Source organism: Cebidichthys violaceus, unplaced genomic scaffold, assembly GCF_023349555.1.
Source record: "Cebidichthys violaceus isolate CVI_PGR_0920_01 unplaced genomic scaffold, fCebVio1.0.p SCAF_12, whole genome shotgun sequence".
Lineage (NCBI taxonomy): Eukaryota > Metazoa > Chordata > Actinopteri > Perciformes > Stichaeidae > Cebidichthys > Cebidichthys violaceus.
In genome coordinates, this window is record NW_027176285.1 from 7,632,415 (window position 1) to 7,653,136 (window position 20,722).

At 41.8% G+C, this 20,722-nt stretch overlaps 1 protein-coding gene across 1 annotated transcript in view; it reads right to left on the reverse strand.

The window, feature by feature from the left end:
- Positions 1–984: 984 nt before the first annotated feature.
- LOC137868643 (LIM/homeobox protein LMX-1.2-like) overlaps positions 985–20,722 on the reverse strand; it is a 43,781-nt gene continuing 24,043 nt past the window's right edge. Inside the window, exons 3-8 of the mRNA XM_068705520.1 lie at positions 8,994–9,226; positions 8,623–8,798; positions 8,452–8,529; positions 5,090–5,156; positions 3,223–3,390; positions 985–1,952 (exon numbers count right to left, since the gene is read on the reverse strand). Of these exons, the coding sequence (XP_068561621.1) occupies positions 1,795–1,952; positions 3,223–3,390; positions 5,090–5,156; positions 8,452–8,529; positions 8,623–8,798; positions 8,994–9,226 (880 nt within the window). The 3' untranslated portion in view covers positions 985–1,794. The remainder of the gene's footprint in view (positions 1,953–3,222; positions 3,391–5,089; positions 5,157–8,451; positions 8,530–8,622; positions 8,799–8,993; positions 9,227–20,722) is intronic.

The following is a 20,722-nucleotide window of genomic DNA, read 5'->3' on the forward strand; positions in this document are numbered from 1 at the left end:
TTGTTATAAAACATAATGAACATTTATGAGTTTTTATAACTAAACAGTGCTATAATGAGATTATAAAGCATTATTAACTTTGTTATAGTGCATTATACCCATGGGCGTCATAGAAAGTGCTTCTGAATTATGAAGTATTTCAGTGTTGAATCTCTAGAGTACGTTAGATATGTGGTCTCCTGTGTTTTCCTCTTAACTGAACCGTAACGCCCGAGTAGCTCCACGTTTATTCGCTATCATTGTACAAGACAATAATTGTGTGAACATACATATATTATATATGTACACACAATTATTGTCCTCCATTGAACACTCTGAAGAGCCAGAATGCATTTTGGGCCTGTTATATACCCAGTGAGCACACTCAGAATGTTTTGGATTTCTGGCATACACACAATTCACGTACTATGCAGTTGCACATAATAACTCTTTGTAAGATGTTGTATACCATCATTTAAGGATACATTGTAGTATGGAATATGAAAAAAAATTTCCTAAATTCTTCTTTCTATTTAAATTCTTCTTTCTTGTATGAACCTTTGTAAATGGATGCTAAGTGTACCTATATTCACACAGTGTCTCTCAAGTCTTCTGACCACTCAAAGCACTGTTCACTACATGTCAACATTCACACATTCACACTGATGGCAGAGGCTACCATACAAGGTGCCACCTGCCCATCAGGATCTAAACTAATGCTTACTCACACACACTCACACGCCGATGCCGAGGCCTTTGGGAGCAATTTGGGTTTCAATATATCGCCCAAGGACACGCGGACTGAAGGAGCTGGGGATCGAACCGCCGATCTTTCCGATTAGAGGACCACCCGTTCTAGATCAGTTGAATTGTCCTGCCGTTGTTCACTGACCGTTTCCCATGTAATTCAACAAAAGACGACAAGAATTCAAGAGAATGCATTTCTTTTATTTTAATTTTAAGTACCAACACTTTTGATAAATTAGCAAATCTAAAATGCCCTCTTGACAATGTCCACATGATCTCAATGGAAAAATAAATAGCAAAGCAATAGTAATTTACACACTCACTAAACAATGCAAATAACATCATAAATAGCAAATCATCAACCAATTAGGAAGTATTTTTTGTACTTAACGGGATCTTATTGCCTTTTTAAACAGAATTTCTTGATTTATCGTATACCAGCACGTTGGTGAGTAATAAATAAATCGTCTATCCTAACATGCAAAACTGGATGTTTCTGAAGAACAGTAATTACATTTAGAACAATATATACATTCTGCAACAGGTATCAATCAGTCGGCTCACTGTTTTTTTTTTACACCAGAAGAGCTTGATAGTCGGCTAATATTACATCATCAAAACTACACTTGCCTGATTGTCCCATTAAAAACAACTTACAACCTAAATAAAGTACCGATTAAACTGTGTTACATACTGAGAAAGACGGAGCCTAACGTTTCTGTGACACAGTTTGATTTGGACTCAATTTTCCAACTTTTCATAGCACTAAACACTTCCAATGTGATATCTGTACAAATGTTGACGTCCAACAAAATGAGCCCAGTCGAAAAGCAGAATGGAGGCCCACTGGTAGGTGAAGTTTTAGTTTCAAGTTTTCCTTTTTCCTTTGGCTGGTGGAGGTCGGTCAGGTATATTTGGTGGATTCCGTCTTGCAGTCACATTTCCCTCCTTACAGATTCATGTCATACAGGACATGTGTCTTGTGTCTTCACCAATGTGGGATTACCTGTTCGTGGCCTGGGATTACGGTGTGGCGGGTTGGGTGGTACCAACGGCGATGGTGGGTTCTCAAGTGGCAAAGTAGGAGCTCTGCATGGAGTACAGGCGGTCGATGGGGTTCCCCGCCTGAGCCTGCGAGGAGCCTGCGTCTGAAGTGGCCATGAAGCAGTCATTCAGACTTGTCAGAGAGGTGTCACTGTCCATGTCGTGGAAGATAATGTCGGTGCCTGTGAAGAGAAGAAACAGTGAAGTCAAACACAACGGCTGTGAGTGGGCAGTAGCTTTAAGAAGTCCACTTCAACACAGATATCTCTACTTAAAGCTGCATTCATTGATTTTATTGGCCACTGGGGGACAGAATAGCTGTACACAACAAGCTGACAGACCTGACATATTGTATTACTGCCATATAAAAGGCTTCCTGCTGCATCTTAGTGGCAATGTATTTGATGACAGTGAGACTCAGCCATACAGTAAATTCCATAAAACCACTAACAGTGAGTGCTAGCTCTCTGTTGGGCTGCTTCCATGCTACTTCTTTAAGCAAGCTTTTGCTTATATATGAAACGATCATCAAGTACGGCCACACAAAAGTTATAGACACATTCCAAGTTGAATAGTCTTTTATTAATAAATAATAATGTTCACAATAGAATGAGCCTTCCTGGGTTGGCTGCCTGAACTGACGAGGCAGTTGCTATGGAGCGAACCAGTTAGCATATTTATACACACACATATATATATATATATATATATATATATATATATATATATATATATATATATATATATATACGTATATACGTATATATATATGTATATATTATGATAGGCTAGTGTTGCATGTTGATTAGCAGGTGTTTTTTCTTTCTTTCTGGAGATGGGCACTGCTCAATCAACTCCTCCATAGAGCCTTACATGTTTCCATTTTGTATATGGGTATTATATCACTGATATGAACCAATCCGATTGCTTGATTTGAGCTACCTGCTTCATAAGATCAGTTCATTCATTGAAAAATTAACATCTTTAGAGTTGTGTTCTAGAAGTACAAAATCCTAATTTGAATCCTTGAATGCAAATAACAAAAAATCAAGCCTTGGGACATGATGGTACTTAACAGTGTGTTATGTGGTTCAAACCAGGTGGTACATTTTTTTTTAATGATTTATTAACCCAAGACCAGTGCAGATTAAATGTCAAGGTCCAAAAAAGGATCCTATACTTCCCATATTGCAACTTGATAATATCTTCAATCAAGAGGTTTCATATTGGGTATTGCAGAGATGTGAAATACAGTGCTATACTCCTCTACTGTAGTTGAGGGATGCAGCCTATCCCAGCATGCAACGGGGGGCAGGTAGGGGAACACTTTGGACGGGTCTCCAGTTGGAGACCACTCTGGACAAAAGTCTCCACATCATATTAACATCAAAGGAAACAAGGAGTTTACAGAGAACAGGACCAGGACCAGCCATTATAGAGCGTGGTGCTCACCGTAGGGATTCATATGGTCACCCGGCATCTGTGGTGGCGTGAGGCCCTGCTGGAAGGGGTCAGTGTGGTAGCCGCTGTGCTCCATGGTCACCAGCTGCTGCTGCTGGTTTGGAGGTAGATGCCCTGAGTAGGAGCTGAGTAGGCCCTCCATACAACCTGATATCACCTCTGTAACAGTCAGTGGCAACAAGTTTTAGCAGGGTTACAACCCTCAGATGTAGTGGTCACATAGCACATGCACACATTGTCTTCCTATACCTGTGAGGACATCTCATGTCCAACTAAGCCCACTTTGACATTTGGGGGTTGGCTTGTTCGCTGACTTACTGGAATAAAGATGGAGGGTTATTATCAGTTTGGTCTCTCTGCGTTATGTGGACAGACTACTCTGGGACATAACAGTTCCTCCATGAGAGGAGAAAAGTAACTCCCAGTTATTCCACAGTTGTCGTATTCTCTTGTTGTATTCACATACGTGTTGCTGGATTTCCAATGGGTTTAAACAGCATTCACTGAGGCTAAGATAGCTGCTGTGTGTTCAGTAAAACCCTCAAAATTGTAGTCTGCCTGCTTGTTAAACCTGAAACATAACAGCTCCCATTTACACTTGCCATTTCAAGTGTCTCATATCTGGATAGAGATCACTATCTTGGTTTTCCCAGGCTATACACAATTCCAGGGAAATACCTGTGTAGGTACCAGATGTGCTCGGCCGAAAAAGCAAGCTTTGTGTCTCCCTACAATACACGTTGTCCTTAGAAGTGTACAATATAACGTTAGTTGCTCCAACTAGGGAAACCTAAAGATCACAAGTAAACAAACAGAACACGTACAAGCGTCTGCAAACCGTGTTAACTTGTGACTATCACCCGGATGCATTGTGGTTGCTCATAGTGACGGCAGCTGTTGAAAAACAGAACGTGTCGGTGTCCTCGTAAAAGCCTTCAATTTGACTTATATCTTGAATATATATGAATATGTTTATTATCTCTGCCAACCATTTAAGTAAGTTACTACAAGCAGCCACGGATGCATTGTAGTAACTCCATGTATTCCTTAAGCAGTAAAAAAGACATGCTTGTCTTGCTCTGGAGCATTGAGCACCAAACAGCCCTACAGTTGTGAACACAGACACTACATCCATGGTTTATTCTACAGACTATGAATGCTGCACAACAAATGGCTTTCTTATAAGAGCGTATACTGGAAATGCATTGTCTAAACTGACTGGCTGTTTGATCTTGAAGATATCTCACCAGTCATCCGAGAGGCTTCATCTCATCCTAACATCAATGTCAAACAACCCCCCGTTTGCTAGTTTGCTTAGCTCATTTGGTTAACAACAGCAGTTTCCACTATAATAAACCCTGCTGCTATGCCAATATTGACACGCTGGAAGTCCCTGAACAGATAGAGGCAGTGCTTGCCAAAGCACTGAGACACTTATCTAAACTGTCTGCTCATATACGCGGTGAGACCACAGTGGCAATAAGCCCTTAGCTATGAGGAGCTATGCTGCAGCGAGAATCATGGCTGTGGCCCACACTTTACAGCTCCACTGTCTGGAAAAGCTCATATTTACCAGCGGAGATGTCACTCTGGTTTCAGAGTATGGGACTCATTCTAAAGCCTGCAAAACTGGAAGTGTTTGCTAAGTGACTCCACTCTGTTTATTGCTCCCCTAATAAATGTAATATTTCAAGCTGTTTCTCCAAATAATTCATGAATTACCTAGCTCTCAGTAATCACCGTTATTACAATTATAATGGACAGATTAAATCATGCAGATGGATATCAATTGTGCCTTTTCAGAGAAAGCAGCTAAGCAGTACAATATATACACACACACACACAAATAATTCCTCACCTTGGCTGAGCCTTTGGCTGTTGTGTTGCTCCTGCTGTTGCTGTTGTCTGCGGGCTAACTTCTTCATCTGTGAATACATGAACGGTAAAAAAAAGCTTGGTATGTGGCCGACATTATTGAGGAGACACTGACACGGAGATCACTTGTTAACCTTCTCTGAATTATGTATTTAAAATATCAAGTGAAAAGTTTGAGGTGTGCAACAAATAATATGTACAGCATAAACAAAAACAAATAAAGAGGGGTGATGTGGGAGTCCAAACCACATCTGAGACCACTACAAAAAAAGTGTTAAAATCTCCTCAGCTTGTTTCAACCACAAACCTTATTCCAGGTATCTAACCAAAAACCAATCCCCCCAAAAAAACATTGACTTTGAGATGAGGAAATTTAGGGCTCATTCCAGCAGCACGCTATAGGAAAACAGGACAAGTCAATCAGCCTACAAATGTACATACTGTATATATGGGGACACTAATTATTATGAAGTAGAAGTTGTGATTGATCATTGCTGTGACAATCAGACGGAACATGTGTTGTAATACAGAAATGGATCAAATCAGGACATATACTAAGTCTTCTTTAAGTTGTCTTATTGAGACACATGATTAATTTTTAGAAATACATCACTTATGTAAAGATATTTTCCAAATGTTCAGTTTATGATGAACTCACGGCTATCACTGTGTGACTGACTGCAAAAATAAGGCTGATTCTAACACTTTCCTCATAAAAGACCATGTGAAAATACAGAGAAAGATTATACAATATAGTACATTGAATTATTGTTAACAAATTGTGTGAGTCCGTCTCTCAACACTTGACTTCACTACACAGTTGCTCCAAGCCCATTGCTTCACACTGAAGATGTACATCTTTAAAAAGTACCTCACAAACATTTTCTCAGCACTTTCTTGTAGTTGCAGTTGGTCACTGTAGTTTTTATATAACGTCACTCAAACAGGAGGAAATGGTGCATTTGTTTGGGACTTTTTTCAGCGGTGGATCAATCCACATTTGGTGGTCTAGTGAGTGTTTGTGGCAGCAGGACGGTGTGTGTGGGACTGAGTCAAAATAAACTACAGTGTGTGTGTTCATGGTAATGAAGCAACATGTCACCCAGTGCAACAGTGTGGCCCACTGATGTGTTTTAAACAACAATGGTGCTCTACTAACCTGACGCGCCAGATGGTTGTTGTTGTTGTTACACAGAACCATCTGAGAAGCCAGTCATTGGAAACAGTATGGAAAAGGGCAGGCACTTTAAAAAAAAAAATACTTGGCAGGTGATTGGATGAACCATCTGTCAATCAAACTCTTGCCAAAGCCAGTCGAGAAGAGAGCGAAAACCCGTCAGTGCTGTCAGTGCTCTTCTTTCAATGAAGAAATACTCTCGTAAACTTTATTAGAATCGTCATGTACATACAGGTACACTGCATTTAACCCATCCTAAGCATTACAGGTAGTGAGCTGGGATTACATACAAAGACAATGCAAAGATGCCAATACTCACAAATTTACACCAGAATGACGCAAATGCCCGAAATTCACGTCATTCGCATATTCGCTCTAGATGAAATATTTCCTGTCATCACTGACGTCCTGACGTTGTGGTTGAAACAGAAATGGTGGAGAAAAAAAGCAGTCTGTGGGTACTGATGGGCACCCATAGATCTGTGTTAACTCATGTTTGTACAGAAACCGGACAGAACTATGTGTCTACATGTCTGTGTACAAATAGATTATGTATGGCATAAACAGTAATGTTGTATCTATGCCTGGATGATGTTACTTTGAGTGTTGTTGGAGCAGGTACAGCGGTAGCGTAGCCAAACACTAATAGATCCGATCTCCTTTCAGAAAACAAGCATTTTAAAAGTTATTTTGCGGCTGGACCTAACAAAGCATGAAGTCAGACTTTTTATAAATCCTTTCATGTGGGTTTGTACAGCTGCAGCAAACCCGCTGACATGTGGCTTGCTAGATATAGTTAGTGTCTACAGCCGTCCCAGTTCCAATACAACATATGTCATTGAAGCATCTACGCTAACTTTTTTAGGAGCCGCCATTGTTGTTTTGAAAAAACAGTCGCCTTCCGTGTGGTCACACGCACCAAAACCACGCCTGTAGCTGCTGGTAGCTTCTCACAGGACACTGCTTAGTCCAGACACAAACGCATTAATTGAAGCCTGACGTGATTGATTTTCGTTTGATGTTGTGACATTGCATGAATCCAGCTGCCATGCAAGGTAAGAGCTCTGTGGCACAGAGTAATAAGATAAAACACACAACACTTGTTAGGAGACACATTCACTGTTGCTTTGACGCTGCACATGGAATTTAATGATAGTAAGAAAAAAAAAAAGTATTTTGTATCCTGTCAAGCAGCTTTGTCTGTGAGCAGAACAGGGGCTATGTGTATTTTCAGCTGACAGAAGATGGAGAAGGCTGTATAAAGGAGCCAAGTGGTGGCATAGGTACTGGAGTTCTATGTCTGTGTACTGAGCATGTTTTCCTTGCTGAAAACAGATTCCACTGATTGATTGTTGTATATGTTTGTCAAAAGAGGAGAAGTGGTAGAACAGTGACTATCACAACATAACCAATCTTTATCCAGCATTTCACATTTTGTAGACTATGTGACTTGCTTATAGACTGAAAACTGACTTCAGTAGAAGGCCTATTGGATATTCGGACTTTGACGAGCTTATTCTCCCAAATGCCACCAAGCCAAGCAAATAGTAGATTATAAATTCTTGATCCACTGGAGCTTAACTGATGTAGAACTGGTTTAGACAATTAAGCACTTTTGGCAAAAAAGGACAGTAAGACCCCATTTTCACACGCGATCCAGATCTGGATAATGACATCAATTCTGCCAGCATTGTGATCGTGTCTTGTTACATATTTGGTAGGCCAACTTGGCAGACTTGACAACAAACACGGTACTTTTAAGGTCAAGGGGAGCGATGTGGGAGACTCTTGTGTTGAACGAGGGTCATGTGACAGACAGAGACAAACACAGGACTTTCACCCAGGAGACTGCTGTATGTGTCCTGTGTGAAACCAAGCTGGCTTTTACTCATTTTACCTGAGCTCCATACTTAACCAACGCCAGTTACTTAACAAATTTAAATAAGAAACATACTTTTTGTAACCCAAGCCACCATATTTTTTTGATAAACCTAACCAAGTTAACCTTAAAACTAAGTTAACCTAAACGTTGAAAGTTTATTTGGAAAAGACACTGTGAGTAGAGACTGTCACGCCATTCCTGACACGTCCCAAAATTAGCATTTAGGTCACTAACCAAGCAGTCGTATTCGGCGATTTGAAAGATCTAACATTTTGGGTTTACTGACCTTTGCTCTCTGGTTTTGAAACCAGACCTGGACCACCCGTACAGTAAGTCCTGTCTCTGCAGCCAGGGTCTCTCTCACCTGCAAGTCACAGCACAGCAACACTCGTCAGCAACATGTACACGTTATTGCATAAATAAATCAAATAATCAAATATAACATGATTTTGGAAACCTTTCTGCAGGGTTTGGAGGACACATCAAAGGAAGCCTTGAACGCTCTCCTCTGCACGGTGTTGAGGATGGTGCGTGGTCGTTTGGGCCGACGAGGGTCTTTGCTGTCATTGCTGCCCTTCCCTGCGGCAGGGCACTTCTCTGACTTCACATCCAGATCCTCATCCTCACTCTTATCTGTCACCGGACAGAAATAAACAAACACAATTCTTTGACTTAATTTTACTGCAGATTTGACTTGAGTGCAGTTTTGTGTCTTGATACTAATGAGGACCGATCGTCAACATCAAAATGACTACATTAAGTCCTTCATTTGATGCGTTTTCAAAGCCACTGTGTTCGTATAGCCTACAATGGTATCCCCAGTGTTACCTGAGTCCGAGTTGTCTGGACTGACTGTGCTGAGCAGGTCCCTCTCCCTCTCAAAGTCACTCTTGCAAAGCAGCTGACCTTCTTTCAGAACAAACTCATCTCCTTTGCACAGCTGGCGATCACAGACGCAGCAACAGAAGCAGCTGAGATGGTAAACACTCTCCAGAGCTCGCATTACGAACTCTGTGGGTGCTATCTTCTCAAGACAGCCACTGCATTTGGTGGCAAACAACCTGAGGACACACAGGAGAGAGAAGAGTTTTAACAATGAATACTGTATGGGGAGAGGGGGGCACTGGACTTGAGGCCTACTGTCACTAATCGCACCATTTATATACTAGGGTGCAGTGGAAGAAGTAGCTAGTTACATTTACTGTCCAAACTACTTCACATGAAAAAGACCTGATGACCTGTGTGAGATTGGGGGTGGAGTTGTAGTTATAGTGAGCATTATTGCACCTTGACATCATTATAAAAAAGCTTGCATATACCTTAGTTAATCACTCATTTAATGCACCACCCCCCAACCCCTAATGTTGCATGACCAACAGGTGCATGCTGGGTCTAGTGAACATGCTAAATGCTAAATTGATCATGGTGGTTCCTCCGGTGGTGACTTCTGCGTTCACTTAGGAATGTTTACCTTCAGTGTGAAGCCTTTCTACTGTTTGAGACAATAATTCCGGACTACAGAGCCTAATACAGTTTGACATTTAAAAAAAAATTGACGAGCCCAATGGGACAGAGAGACTGAGTGCACTGGTTATAGTGGGACAGAGAGACTGAGTGGACTGGTTATAGTGGGACAGAGGGGCTGAGTAGACTGGTTATAGTGGGACAGAGAGACTGACTGGAGTGATTATAGTGGGACAGAGAGGCTGAGTGGACTGGTTATAGTGGGACAGAGAGACTGACTGGAGTGATTATAGTGGGACAGAGAGGCTGAGTGGACTGGTTATAGTGGGACAGAGAGACTGAGTGGACTGGTTATAGTGGGACAGAGAGGCTGAGTGGACTGGTTATAGTGGGACAGAGAGACTGACTGGAGTGATTATAGTGGGACAGAGAGGCTGAGTGGACTGGTTATAGTGGGACAGAGGGGCTGAGTGGACTGGTTATATCATGTATTGCGAATAAATGAACAGAGAAGTCTGAAAAGGGTTGCTATCTTTCTCTGTTTCATTGGTGTGAGGCTACAGGTGCTACAGGTGCTTCTCTTTACATCAGTCACAGTGGCATGAAGTTACTTTACAGTCATTTAGCAGACGCTTTAATCCAAAGCGACTTACAATTCAGTATGTATCTATCTACACAGCTACGGGAGCAATTTTTGGGGTTAAGTGTCTTGCTCAAGGACATGAGACTAGCAGAGCAGGTCTCAGGTCTTCACTTCTGCAGATTAAATGACACCATGATTAGTAGTGTAATATCATATTTCACCACACAGTTAAACCAACATTTATCACACAAGGATTAATTCATTACCAACCAACATTTATCACACAAGGATTAATTCATTACCATCAAAAAATGATTTGTCGCTCGTGGTTGTCTACCTTTGACATTATTTCTGAAATAAGGTCATGGGGGACTCTAGAAGGAGCGGTCCTTATCCTCTCTATAGACACATTGTTCATCCTGACAGGTCAGAGAGAAAGTGAAGAACTTTCCAGAGAGAGCGGGAAGAGAGAGTGGAGAATCCAAGGAGAGAGAAAAGATAGACAGGGAACAAAAGACCAATAAGAAAGGGGGGGGGGGGGGGCTTTTTGGAAGGGTTAACGATGTTGGGTGTGTGTGTGTGTGTGTGTGTGTGTGTGTGTGTGTGTGTGTGTGTGTGTGTGTGTGTTGAGGTGGAGAGACGCTCTATGAAGGAAAGAGATCCTTTCTTTTCCAGCCCTGGACTGGATGTTGGTAAATTGTTCTGACTGTAACAGACTGACTAAAAAGCCAGGTATGAATAAATATGTAGTTGACCAAGGGAATATGTATGGCACTAGGCAAAGACACAGGCTACAAAATATTCATATTCATAAGATTCATCCTCTATTTACTCCCTCAAAGTTAATGGTAATGTGGCCAGTAGTCATATTTTCCACTGAGCTGACAGACCAACCAACCAACATCACTAACACTTATGTTTTTAATAATATAAAGACTAAATGTTCACTAATGGATATTTAAACTATTATTGCAAAGGTAAAATGTATATTGTACAACACTCACTGTCAACAGTATTTCATTTATTTTGCCACAATGGCAACTAAACCCTCACGAAGGTTTTCATGGTTTTGTTTCGACTGGGTTGGGATGCTGGCTTCTGTTATTTGAAAGTATCATTCATGTGTAGTTAAATATATATTATTAGATTGTTTGTTAGGGTATTTCTATCTTGTCCATATCAAGTTTGTTTTACAGTGGCAGACATAGCTGTACTTAAAGCTTCACCAATTAACAATTTGATATTAACCATAGATCGAGTCACAGAGGCTTAGTGAGAGCGGCTCCTCACTGCGTCGAACCCACAGAGAGTTATCTCATAACTGCAGGTCCCCTCAGCTCTATGCAGCTTTAAAGTGACTCACTTTGAGACACACCTTTCTCTCATGAGTTGGTGGAGACAGAGCTAAAAGAGAGTGAATGTTGGTCACATTCATCAGTTGGAAACAAACAATTAATATATTGATTATTCTAAAGATAATATTTGAAACTCCCAATCAATATAACAATTCATTTAACAAAAAAATGAATATCAAAACCTTGTTTGATCAGTATTTCATATTACTCAAATGAATATATTTTAGTAGTTGATGACGTTGATTATGTCGGCGAATTTCCCCAGCCCCACTCTTTGTGTTTTGGATGTGTAAATAGGCACACATGTAAACATCCATGTTTACATGTGTTTAGCATGTTGGACTATTAGCAATAGCTATCTGTTAAAGTTTAACAATTGAAGAGCATCAAAGGTCTTATCAATACATTTAAATGTATTTTGGCAGTGGCTGCTATTAAAAAAAAGGAAGACGCTTTAATTGATCAAATCTGATGCTCTTTACTTCAGGTAAGTTTGGCAATAATATTAGCGTGGCTCACTGGTGTGATCTGGGAACAGGTTTAGAGGAGGACAGGGTAGCGGGATGGGAGGAGGGAGGAGGTAGCTTAAAGGCAGGTACAGAAGAGCTCAGTGTTTGGACAGCTGCACTCCTCCTCCTCCTCCTCCTCCTCCTCTCTGAGTGTGACTCCCCTCCTCTATTCAGCAGCTCTTTCTCCCTGCTGTCCAACACCCTTCCTTTACATTTAAACTACAGGCACGTTATTTCAGATATCAGTGGCTGTGAAGTAAAAGTTTGGTTTGAATGTGAAGATGTTGTTTCACTGTGGCTGCTGATGAACGAACTGTCACGATTATGTACCAGACAAGCAAAAGCTACCCCTTCAGAGGCAATGTGTTGGTCAGCTGCATGGTTTTCATAATGACACAAATAGCTCTGGTGCAGAATAACTCAACACATGGTTGACACATGGGAATACAGAAAGCTCAAATGCTTTATCATCTGGAAAAGAAAATAACAGTGCAATGTCAATCTGTTATGTATTATATCTAGTTTTAATTTAACTTCAAACACAGGACTTTCACCCAGGAGCTCACTGTTCATGTCTTATGTGAAACCAAAAGTAAATGTTGACTTGTTACGGTTGTTACAAAACGTTATGTAACAAAGTCTGCTCAGGGCTTTTGTTATTTATCTACGATTGTTACGTTACATTGCTATGCTACTTCGTTGATCTTCTTGCTAACCTTAACCGGGTAGTTTTGTTGCCTATACCTAACCCATTGTTTCATAATGTTAAACATACAAGGCTGTTGTGAAATGTATTCATGAAACATATTTTTTGATTCAGAAATGATCCTGTGGCTTCTAAAATCGTACAATGACAACATTTTTACTTACTGGGCGAGTATGCATGACGGGCTGATTTTCATGAAATACACAGCACTGTATGCTCCCAAGAGGGTGAACCTTTTGATTTGAACAATCCCATGACCTTTCCCCTGGACAAATGTATTATTAATAATGACAGTAACATTAGCATTCTGCTGTTGGTTCTGTCCAACACATGTGGGGCCTACGGAACCTTGCAGCTTCAAGGAGCAGCTAGCGAGGCTTTAAACTTAAACAAACAGCTTCTACAGAGGCTCTAGACTTTTAGTCGTGTCTATTCCAAAGCCCTGTTTGGTGCAGCTTTCAATGTGAGCGAACGTTTGTTCCAACAGAGGATTCATGAAAAGTCCTCAGCGGTTGATTTCAGCGAGGACCTGGACCACCACTGCTCGGGGCCGCCTCTTTGGAGGAGCCTCCTTGACCCCCTGGCCCTGTGCCCTATGCTTCCACACTGCTCCAGCGGCTTAACAAGCATAAAGAGGTACAGGATTAAAGAGGATAAGAGGAGTGGAGAAAGGATGAAGCAGAAAAAAAACAGACTGTGTGTGTTCCTTCACTGTTCTCTTGTTTGCTCTCTCTCCTCAGGGACCTGGGTGACCTAAAGGAGGAGGCTGGGTGGCGGCTTCGGGTGGCAGCTTGTTGGAGGTTTAATTAGTAGGCGTAATCAAAAGATGATTGTGAAGGAGGCAGGGGGAAATAAAAGCCGGATTCAGAGAGTGGGGATGTGCTGTTTGCTCAGTCAAAGCTCAAGAAGTCAGAGTAAGGCCTCGGGATTCTCTGGGGACTCACTTCAACATGTTTGTTAGCAGGGAAATGATCTCAGCAATCAATCAGATGCACTCATTTATTCACCTTCTGGAGGTTTACTTTGCACTGAGGGAGTCGATCAGAGGTGGTGGTGTTGCAAAAAGAAGGAAGTGAAGGTGATTATTAGAAAATAAAACAATTTTATCCTTGCATGTACCCGATGTACATCCACATGGTCAACATGATGTGGACACTCAAACAAAATATGCCAAATCCTCACATTCCTGTTGAAGATGTGATTATGACACCATGGGCTTCCACCATGTTGCAATCTGGCTGCAGAGATTTTCTCCCATTCAACCACAGGAGCAATAGCGAGGTCCAACACTGATGATGGCTGAGTCCAGTTCACCCTAAAGGTTCTGGACAGGGTTCAGTCAAGTTCTTCCACAACCGAGTGGGAAATGCATTTCTTTATAGACCTGGCTTTGTGAATGGGGGAATTGTCATATTGAAACAGGAAAGGGACAAACACAAACTGAATCCACAAAGCTGGAAGAACACGGTTGTCTGGAATATCATTGTACGCTGGAGCAATACGATTTCAGTTACAGTTTTTCTCAGTTGTTTAAATGCAAACACTGGTACTTGAGACCACAACCTGTTGACGCAACGTCAGCGTCTCTCACTTTAAGCCCCGAAAAATCACCATGGCACAGGAGAGGCTGTCGGGGCGGGCCATCCGCGCGCCAAGAGACTTGAGTATGTATACTCACCCACAAGCCTGTAGGAAAACAGATATGCATTGTGGTTCTATTGCTAAGAGGAACGTGTATTCATAATGGATGTAATCTGTCTTGCTCTAAAACTAAAATGATTGGGCTTGTTCTTTCTATCTTCACAGTGCAGTTGAGAATAAAGTGTCTCAATGTGATTGGTTTTTGCCTTTCTCTGAAAAATCGACCTTGCTGCAAAAGAAATTGACTTTGCTTTTGCAAAAGTACTCATGACAAAAACACCAGTTCCAAAAAATATATTGATGTGCAAATTAAACGCACCTAAAAAGCAGCCCAAATTTGTAAAGGCCTTAATGAAGTAAAATTAAATGTCAATTCTGACGTATTATCAGGCTGCCTTCACCCCTGGTACCTTGGTTTAAAGGTTGGGATGAGCTTAATAATAACCTAGAATTGATTTATGACATTTCATTAAGAAACAAATCAATAGCCAGAGTTTGCAACACACATTCGACAACCCTGTGAGGCAAACCTTTAATACACAAGCCCAGAGACATGGCGTCAAACTCAGAATACAGCTGCTCATTCTAGACCGATACTCTAATATACAGGCGACTTAAGACACAAATAGAGAGAAAGGAGACTTTGTACATCAGAGCTCAGGGACAGTGGGGAAATTGCATTGTGGGAAAAAGCAGGTTGCCATGACAGCTGTTGGCAGGTTATGTGATATTAAATCTTGGCTGTGATAGAGTGGTGGTGGACACCGTGTGAGACGGGTGGATCCTCACAATCTTATATATCAACGCCTCAGGGAATTGATGTTTCCACGCTTATTATATATGTGTATGTTTGTGCATACTTCTGTACAGTACGAGGACGATTTTTATCCTGCATTAAGACTGCAGTGCAAGACTAAGCAGAGTGCCCAATGCACTGTGCACGTTATCACATTAAACTGTGGTATCAATCAGGTACACGCTCCATGTTTAAACAACAGCTGGAGGTGATTGTCTATTCCACCGATACAGCAGAGCTGTGTTGTAAAGAGAACGGAGAGAGAGCGAGAGAGAGCGAGAGAGAGCGAGAGAGAGAGAGAGAGAGAGAGAGGAGGGGGAGCTGAAGTTGCGATTGCCTTCTCTTGGCAGCGAAGCACAACAAAATGTGATGCCAAGTACCACACAGAGAGAGTCAAAGAGAGTGGAGGAGGGTGAGTCCATAGCCAAGAGGTCCGTAGGAGATCCTCCGGTCCAATTGGTGACAGTGAAACAAAAGAAAAATGCAAATTGGATGACCCTGACATACAGTTGTAAAATCCCAACAGTTGTGAATCAGGTGGTTTATAGATTTAAATGCAACCTGGTTTCACTCCCAACTCATCAAATACCGACGCTTGGTCGGTGCCCTTAAGCGTCTGATACTAATGTTTGCTGGTTATCAGGCAGCTGACTCCAACATAAGGCAAGGCGAGTTTATTTGTATAGCACATTTCAACAACAAGGCAATTCAAAGTGCTTCACATAAAAACATTAAAAGCATCAAAACATAATGCAAAAGAAAAGGAGATTTAAAAACAATTAAGAACATTCATTGAAACATTAAAAACAGTCATTAAAACACTAAAACGCTAAAACCAGAACAATAGTTGCAGTGCAGTTTAAGAAATAAAATACAGTAGTAAAATGCAGGAATGTATTAATATCCTTGAATGTGGTTCAATCAAAGGCAGCAGCAAACAGAAAAGTCTTCAGTCTGGATTTAAAGGAGCTGAGGGTCTCAGCAGACCTGCAGCTTTCTGGGACTTTGTTCCAGATATGTGGAGCAGAAGAACTGAACGCTGCTTCTCCATGTTTAGTTCTGACTCTGGGAACAGAAAGTAGACCGGTCCCAGACCACCTAAGGGGTTGGGATGGTTCATAAGGTAGCAGCAGATCAGAGACGTATTTTGGCCCTAAACCATTCAGTGCTTTATAAACCAACAGCAGGATTTTAAAGTCAATTCTTTGTTAGACAGGAAGCCAGTGACACGCCGTCCATAGTTTGAAGCTCAGGGCCAGTGACCGAGCGTCGGTGTCTGCTGAGATGAGAGTGAGAATGTGTTGTGAAATGGGTCACCCAGCTTCCTGTGCAACACTAAGGCAAAGCTATTCCATCTTATCTGATGAGGGTAGGATGGAATACGTGACTGACAGTGAGACAGAGACACAGAGAAAGACAGGACTCTCTGAGTGTAGTTCTCATGACAACGGGCCGAACAATAACAATAGTGACACCACCCAAAACCCAATTCTGTAACTTACTGACAGCAAGTGGGTGCGTGGGTCTGTACTGATTGGAACCCAGCATACTGTCTAGACATTTCACCACAAAATGAAGAAAAAAACCCTTGAAGCAAACCACATGACAAGAAAGGAGAGGAGAGGAGGGGATAAGGAAAGGGAGGAGAGGAGAGAAGAGAAGAGAAGAGGAAAAGGGAAGGAATGGAGGGCAGGAAAGGAGAAGAGAGGACAGGAGCAAATCCTGCTTTAACATGCAGCTGCAATAGTTTTGTTCCTCTCTATATGGGGGATTTCTTACCTCTCTCTCTGTGTTTTGTTTTTCTATCACGCTTGCCAAGGGGACCAATCTGTAACGTGGGAGTCCTGGTACAAGGTCACAGGCACAAGCATTGCAATTAATAGAAAACAGCCTGCTGAAATTCCTGGTGCAGTTTTCTTGAAAAAAAAAGAAGTGGACCCCCCAGAGTTTATTTTCACCCCGGTGGTCATAGATGGTATATTTAGAACCTAGTTGTATTAAATCAGAATTGTCTTTTAATCCCTTCTATCATCACCATTGAAACTTTGTCTTCAGTTTGACTTCCACATCGTTTTGCTAATTTATTCAACTTAGTTTGATTGTTCTTACACTCCGCATGTTTTCTACTAACTGATGGCAGAACCAGAGAAAAACGTCATGTAGTGACTCCCCCGAGGTCAAATGAAGGGACTCGAGCTACTGACGATGCTATATCCCAGATACGGTAATGGAAAAACAGCTCGACTATCTGGAGCGGCAGTCACGATACGGACAAATGCGCCGACGACAAACTGAATGCCATCCAAATCGAATATAGCCTCAAGAAAATGTGAGATTACGACATTGGAGAGTGCTGTAAGAGACAACTCAAAGGCCATTGCTCACCAAGAGGCAGAGCGGCAGATGCAGATGCTGCAATGTCCGTGTGATCAGCCTGAAGGAGGGGACTGACGGGATCTAATGCTGTGCAATATCTCACACGGTTACTACCGAAATGATTTACAGCCAGAGGTCATGCAAGAATCATGCAGGAATTTGAATGTAAGGCTGGCAGCAGTCCTGGCCTGGGTGGGTGGGTTTTGTCTTTGTTTTCCGTTTCTTTTGGGGGGGGTGGGTAGACAGGGATGAGGGTACCCTCTGCTACACACACATACACTTAGGTGTGTGTGACGACACGGAGAGGTGACTGTTCGTTCTAAAAAACAAAGGCGGCTTAGAACCAAAGAGGTTAGCTTAGATGCTGCAATAGCATCGGTTATATCAGAATTGGAGAGAGTTTCTTCATCGACAGAAGAGCAAAGAAGGACACTGAAGGCTTTTCTCCTGACGAGTTTGATTGACAGACGGCTCATCCAATCCCTTGCCAAGTATCTTTTGAAAGTGCCTGCCCTTTTCCTAACAGTTTTCAATGACAGCTTCACACAGCCTGATATCAGACAGAATTGTCAACACGTTACACTCTGTTTCCATCTTCAGTCCGACATTGCTTCCACTCTAATTGATTTCCATGGGGGGGGTGGAGGGTTCGATTTTCGCCAACCAACCAACCAACACATCCCAGACAGGCAGATGCCTGTACCTAACGTCATTTTAAGTTAACAGGGGATGTGTTGGTATTTCAAGAGTGGAGCGGAGCTACTTAAAAGAGAAAGTTATTTTTAAAAAAACAGTTACTGAGTTATTCACCCCGGCCCCTTCCCTACCCAGACTTTATCCCTCTATACCACAACACCTGACTGCCGGAGCAGCTGCTCTGAGCGTCTAATGATGATGCGGATGGGTTTGCGTTGGAGTCAGTTGAAAGCCTGGTGCGTCTCCTACAGCGGCTGAAGGGCGCCCTGTATGCAGTATCAGACGCCGACGGCCGCGATGAAACGCTGCTATTTGACGCCTGGAAAACGAGACCTCACGCAGACTTTTTTTTGTCAGGGCTGACATGTAAACCTAAATATAGCTGACGAAATTAACACTAATATGGTATGTGTAGGTCTTTTGCCTTTTGATGTGTCATCTGTCTGCCCAGACAAGGCTTTCGGGTCTCCTCAGCACCAGGAGAAGGACAACCAAAATCTAGATTTGCCTGTATCTCCTCAGTTATGAAACACTACATTTCACAAAGGTGATAAAAATGGTTGCATGTGGTGTGGGAGGACATACTGTACAATAATATAAATAAGTATTGTCATGGCAATCTGGTGGGTTTCATTTGGGGCCAACGGGCCTTCTGGCCCGTCCGCATCCCTTCCATAAGCATTGCTTTGGGTCATGATGGAGTCATATTTCCAGGCTGATCACGGCTGCTCCTCATTATTGCTTCCTAAAGTGATGAAAGCCTCAGGCTCACTGGCTGGTGGGGCCGGTGCTCCAGCTGGCTGTCACAATTTATTTGTTTCCCGACACGCTGCTGTCCGTCACCACACAACGCCCTCAACAGCCCTGCCTTCAGGCGGCTAACCCCTCCTCCTCCGTGGCCAACCTCTCACCTGTGCTCCTCACCACTGCTCGGCTCAAATCAACACAGCTTTGACTCATTCACCTCCACATGCAGTCCACCTGAACCCTCACTAACATTTCATCAATAAAACAACTTTAAATAGACCTGTAATGCAAATGAAGCAATTTGTGTTTGTTACTAGGACATAGCATTGTCAGAGTGTCGTGTGTTTTGTACATGAGCCTGATCTTTCAATAATTTGTTATGTTCATGACAATAAATGCCATTGTTTCAGGATTCTTTGACCAGTCAACAAAACCGTGTACCAAAATGCTGAAACCTAAACCTAAAGGGGAACTGTCATGAGATGGTAGTCATGTGGAATACATCTTATAAAAACAGGCTGAAGCTATGGGAGAGCTTTGTGAAATTAACATGAAAACGTATGCAGCTGTTATTTTTGATCGTAAAATGAGCAAACACCTCCACTGATGAAGACCATGAGGTGCAATTAAAAGCTCCAGAAAAAGCTAAGCTACTAAAATGATTATGTCAAACTGGGGACGTGGAATTTGGAAGATTCAGGCATTTAACAGACACAAAAAGTCTAATACACATAAGATAGATAGATAGGTAGATAGATAGATAGATAGATAGATAGATAGATAGATAGATAGATAGATAGATAGATAGATAGACAGATAGATAGATAGATAGATAGATAGATAGATAGATAGATAGATAGATATCTTTATTTCCGTGTCATGCACATAACATGCCCAACCCTCATGGGTTTATAAGACACCAAAAATACAGCTGCAGTGGACACGCATTTCATTAAGATTCATTAAATTACAGAAAGACATGTTACTTCACCGCTGGATCTGAAACAAAACGTTCTGCCTTCTCTAACAGGCCTGCTACAAAAAAGCTTCCTTTCCTGAAGCACAACTCAAGTTTTTCAGTCTTCCAGCCAAAAGAAATCAACATTAATGGAAGTCATTTTGCAAAAGAGTCTTATGTCCTCGTAGATAGGACGGTAAAACAAAAAGTGCACCTCATTCTCAATTTCCCCGAGCTCACACAGCAACCACATTCTGTCCTCCTCCAGAGTGGAATTAAAGCTGCCGGTCTCTGAGGCTAATGGTAATGTTCCTGAGCGTAACTGTGCACATAGGGATCTTTGTCTTTTGTTTAAGTTGTACTTCACATAAAGTTCTGCACTATAGTTATTCTTTATGAGACAATATGTTCTTTTGTAACTTTTGTTTACACCATATATCAACAGACCATTTTTCTCTGTGCATGAGGAACAGTTTGGTCCTAATCTCCTGAATATCACAAAGTGACCCAAAAATAAATGACAAATTGTTCATATTAGACATGAGATTTCAAACCCAAAGGCCAGGGATGGCCAGGCAAAATGCTCTCTTATCAGACATCTTCACAAGTCTATTCCAAAGTCGAAGCATTTGAATCTTATGTCTGATGTTTGGAAGTTCTATATCCCTACAAATGGCCAAAATTGAAGTAGATTTGTGAACTCCCAAGAAGGATCGAATAGCTCTG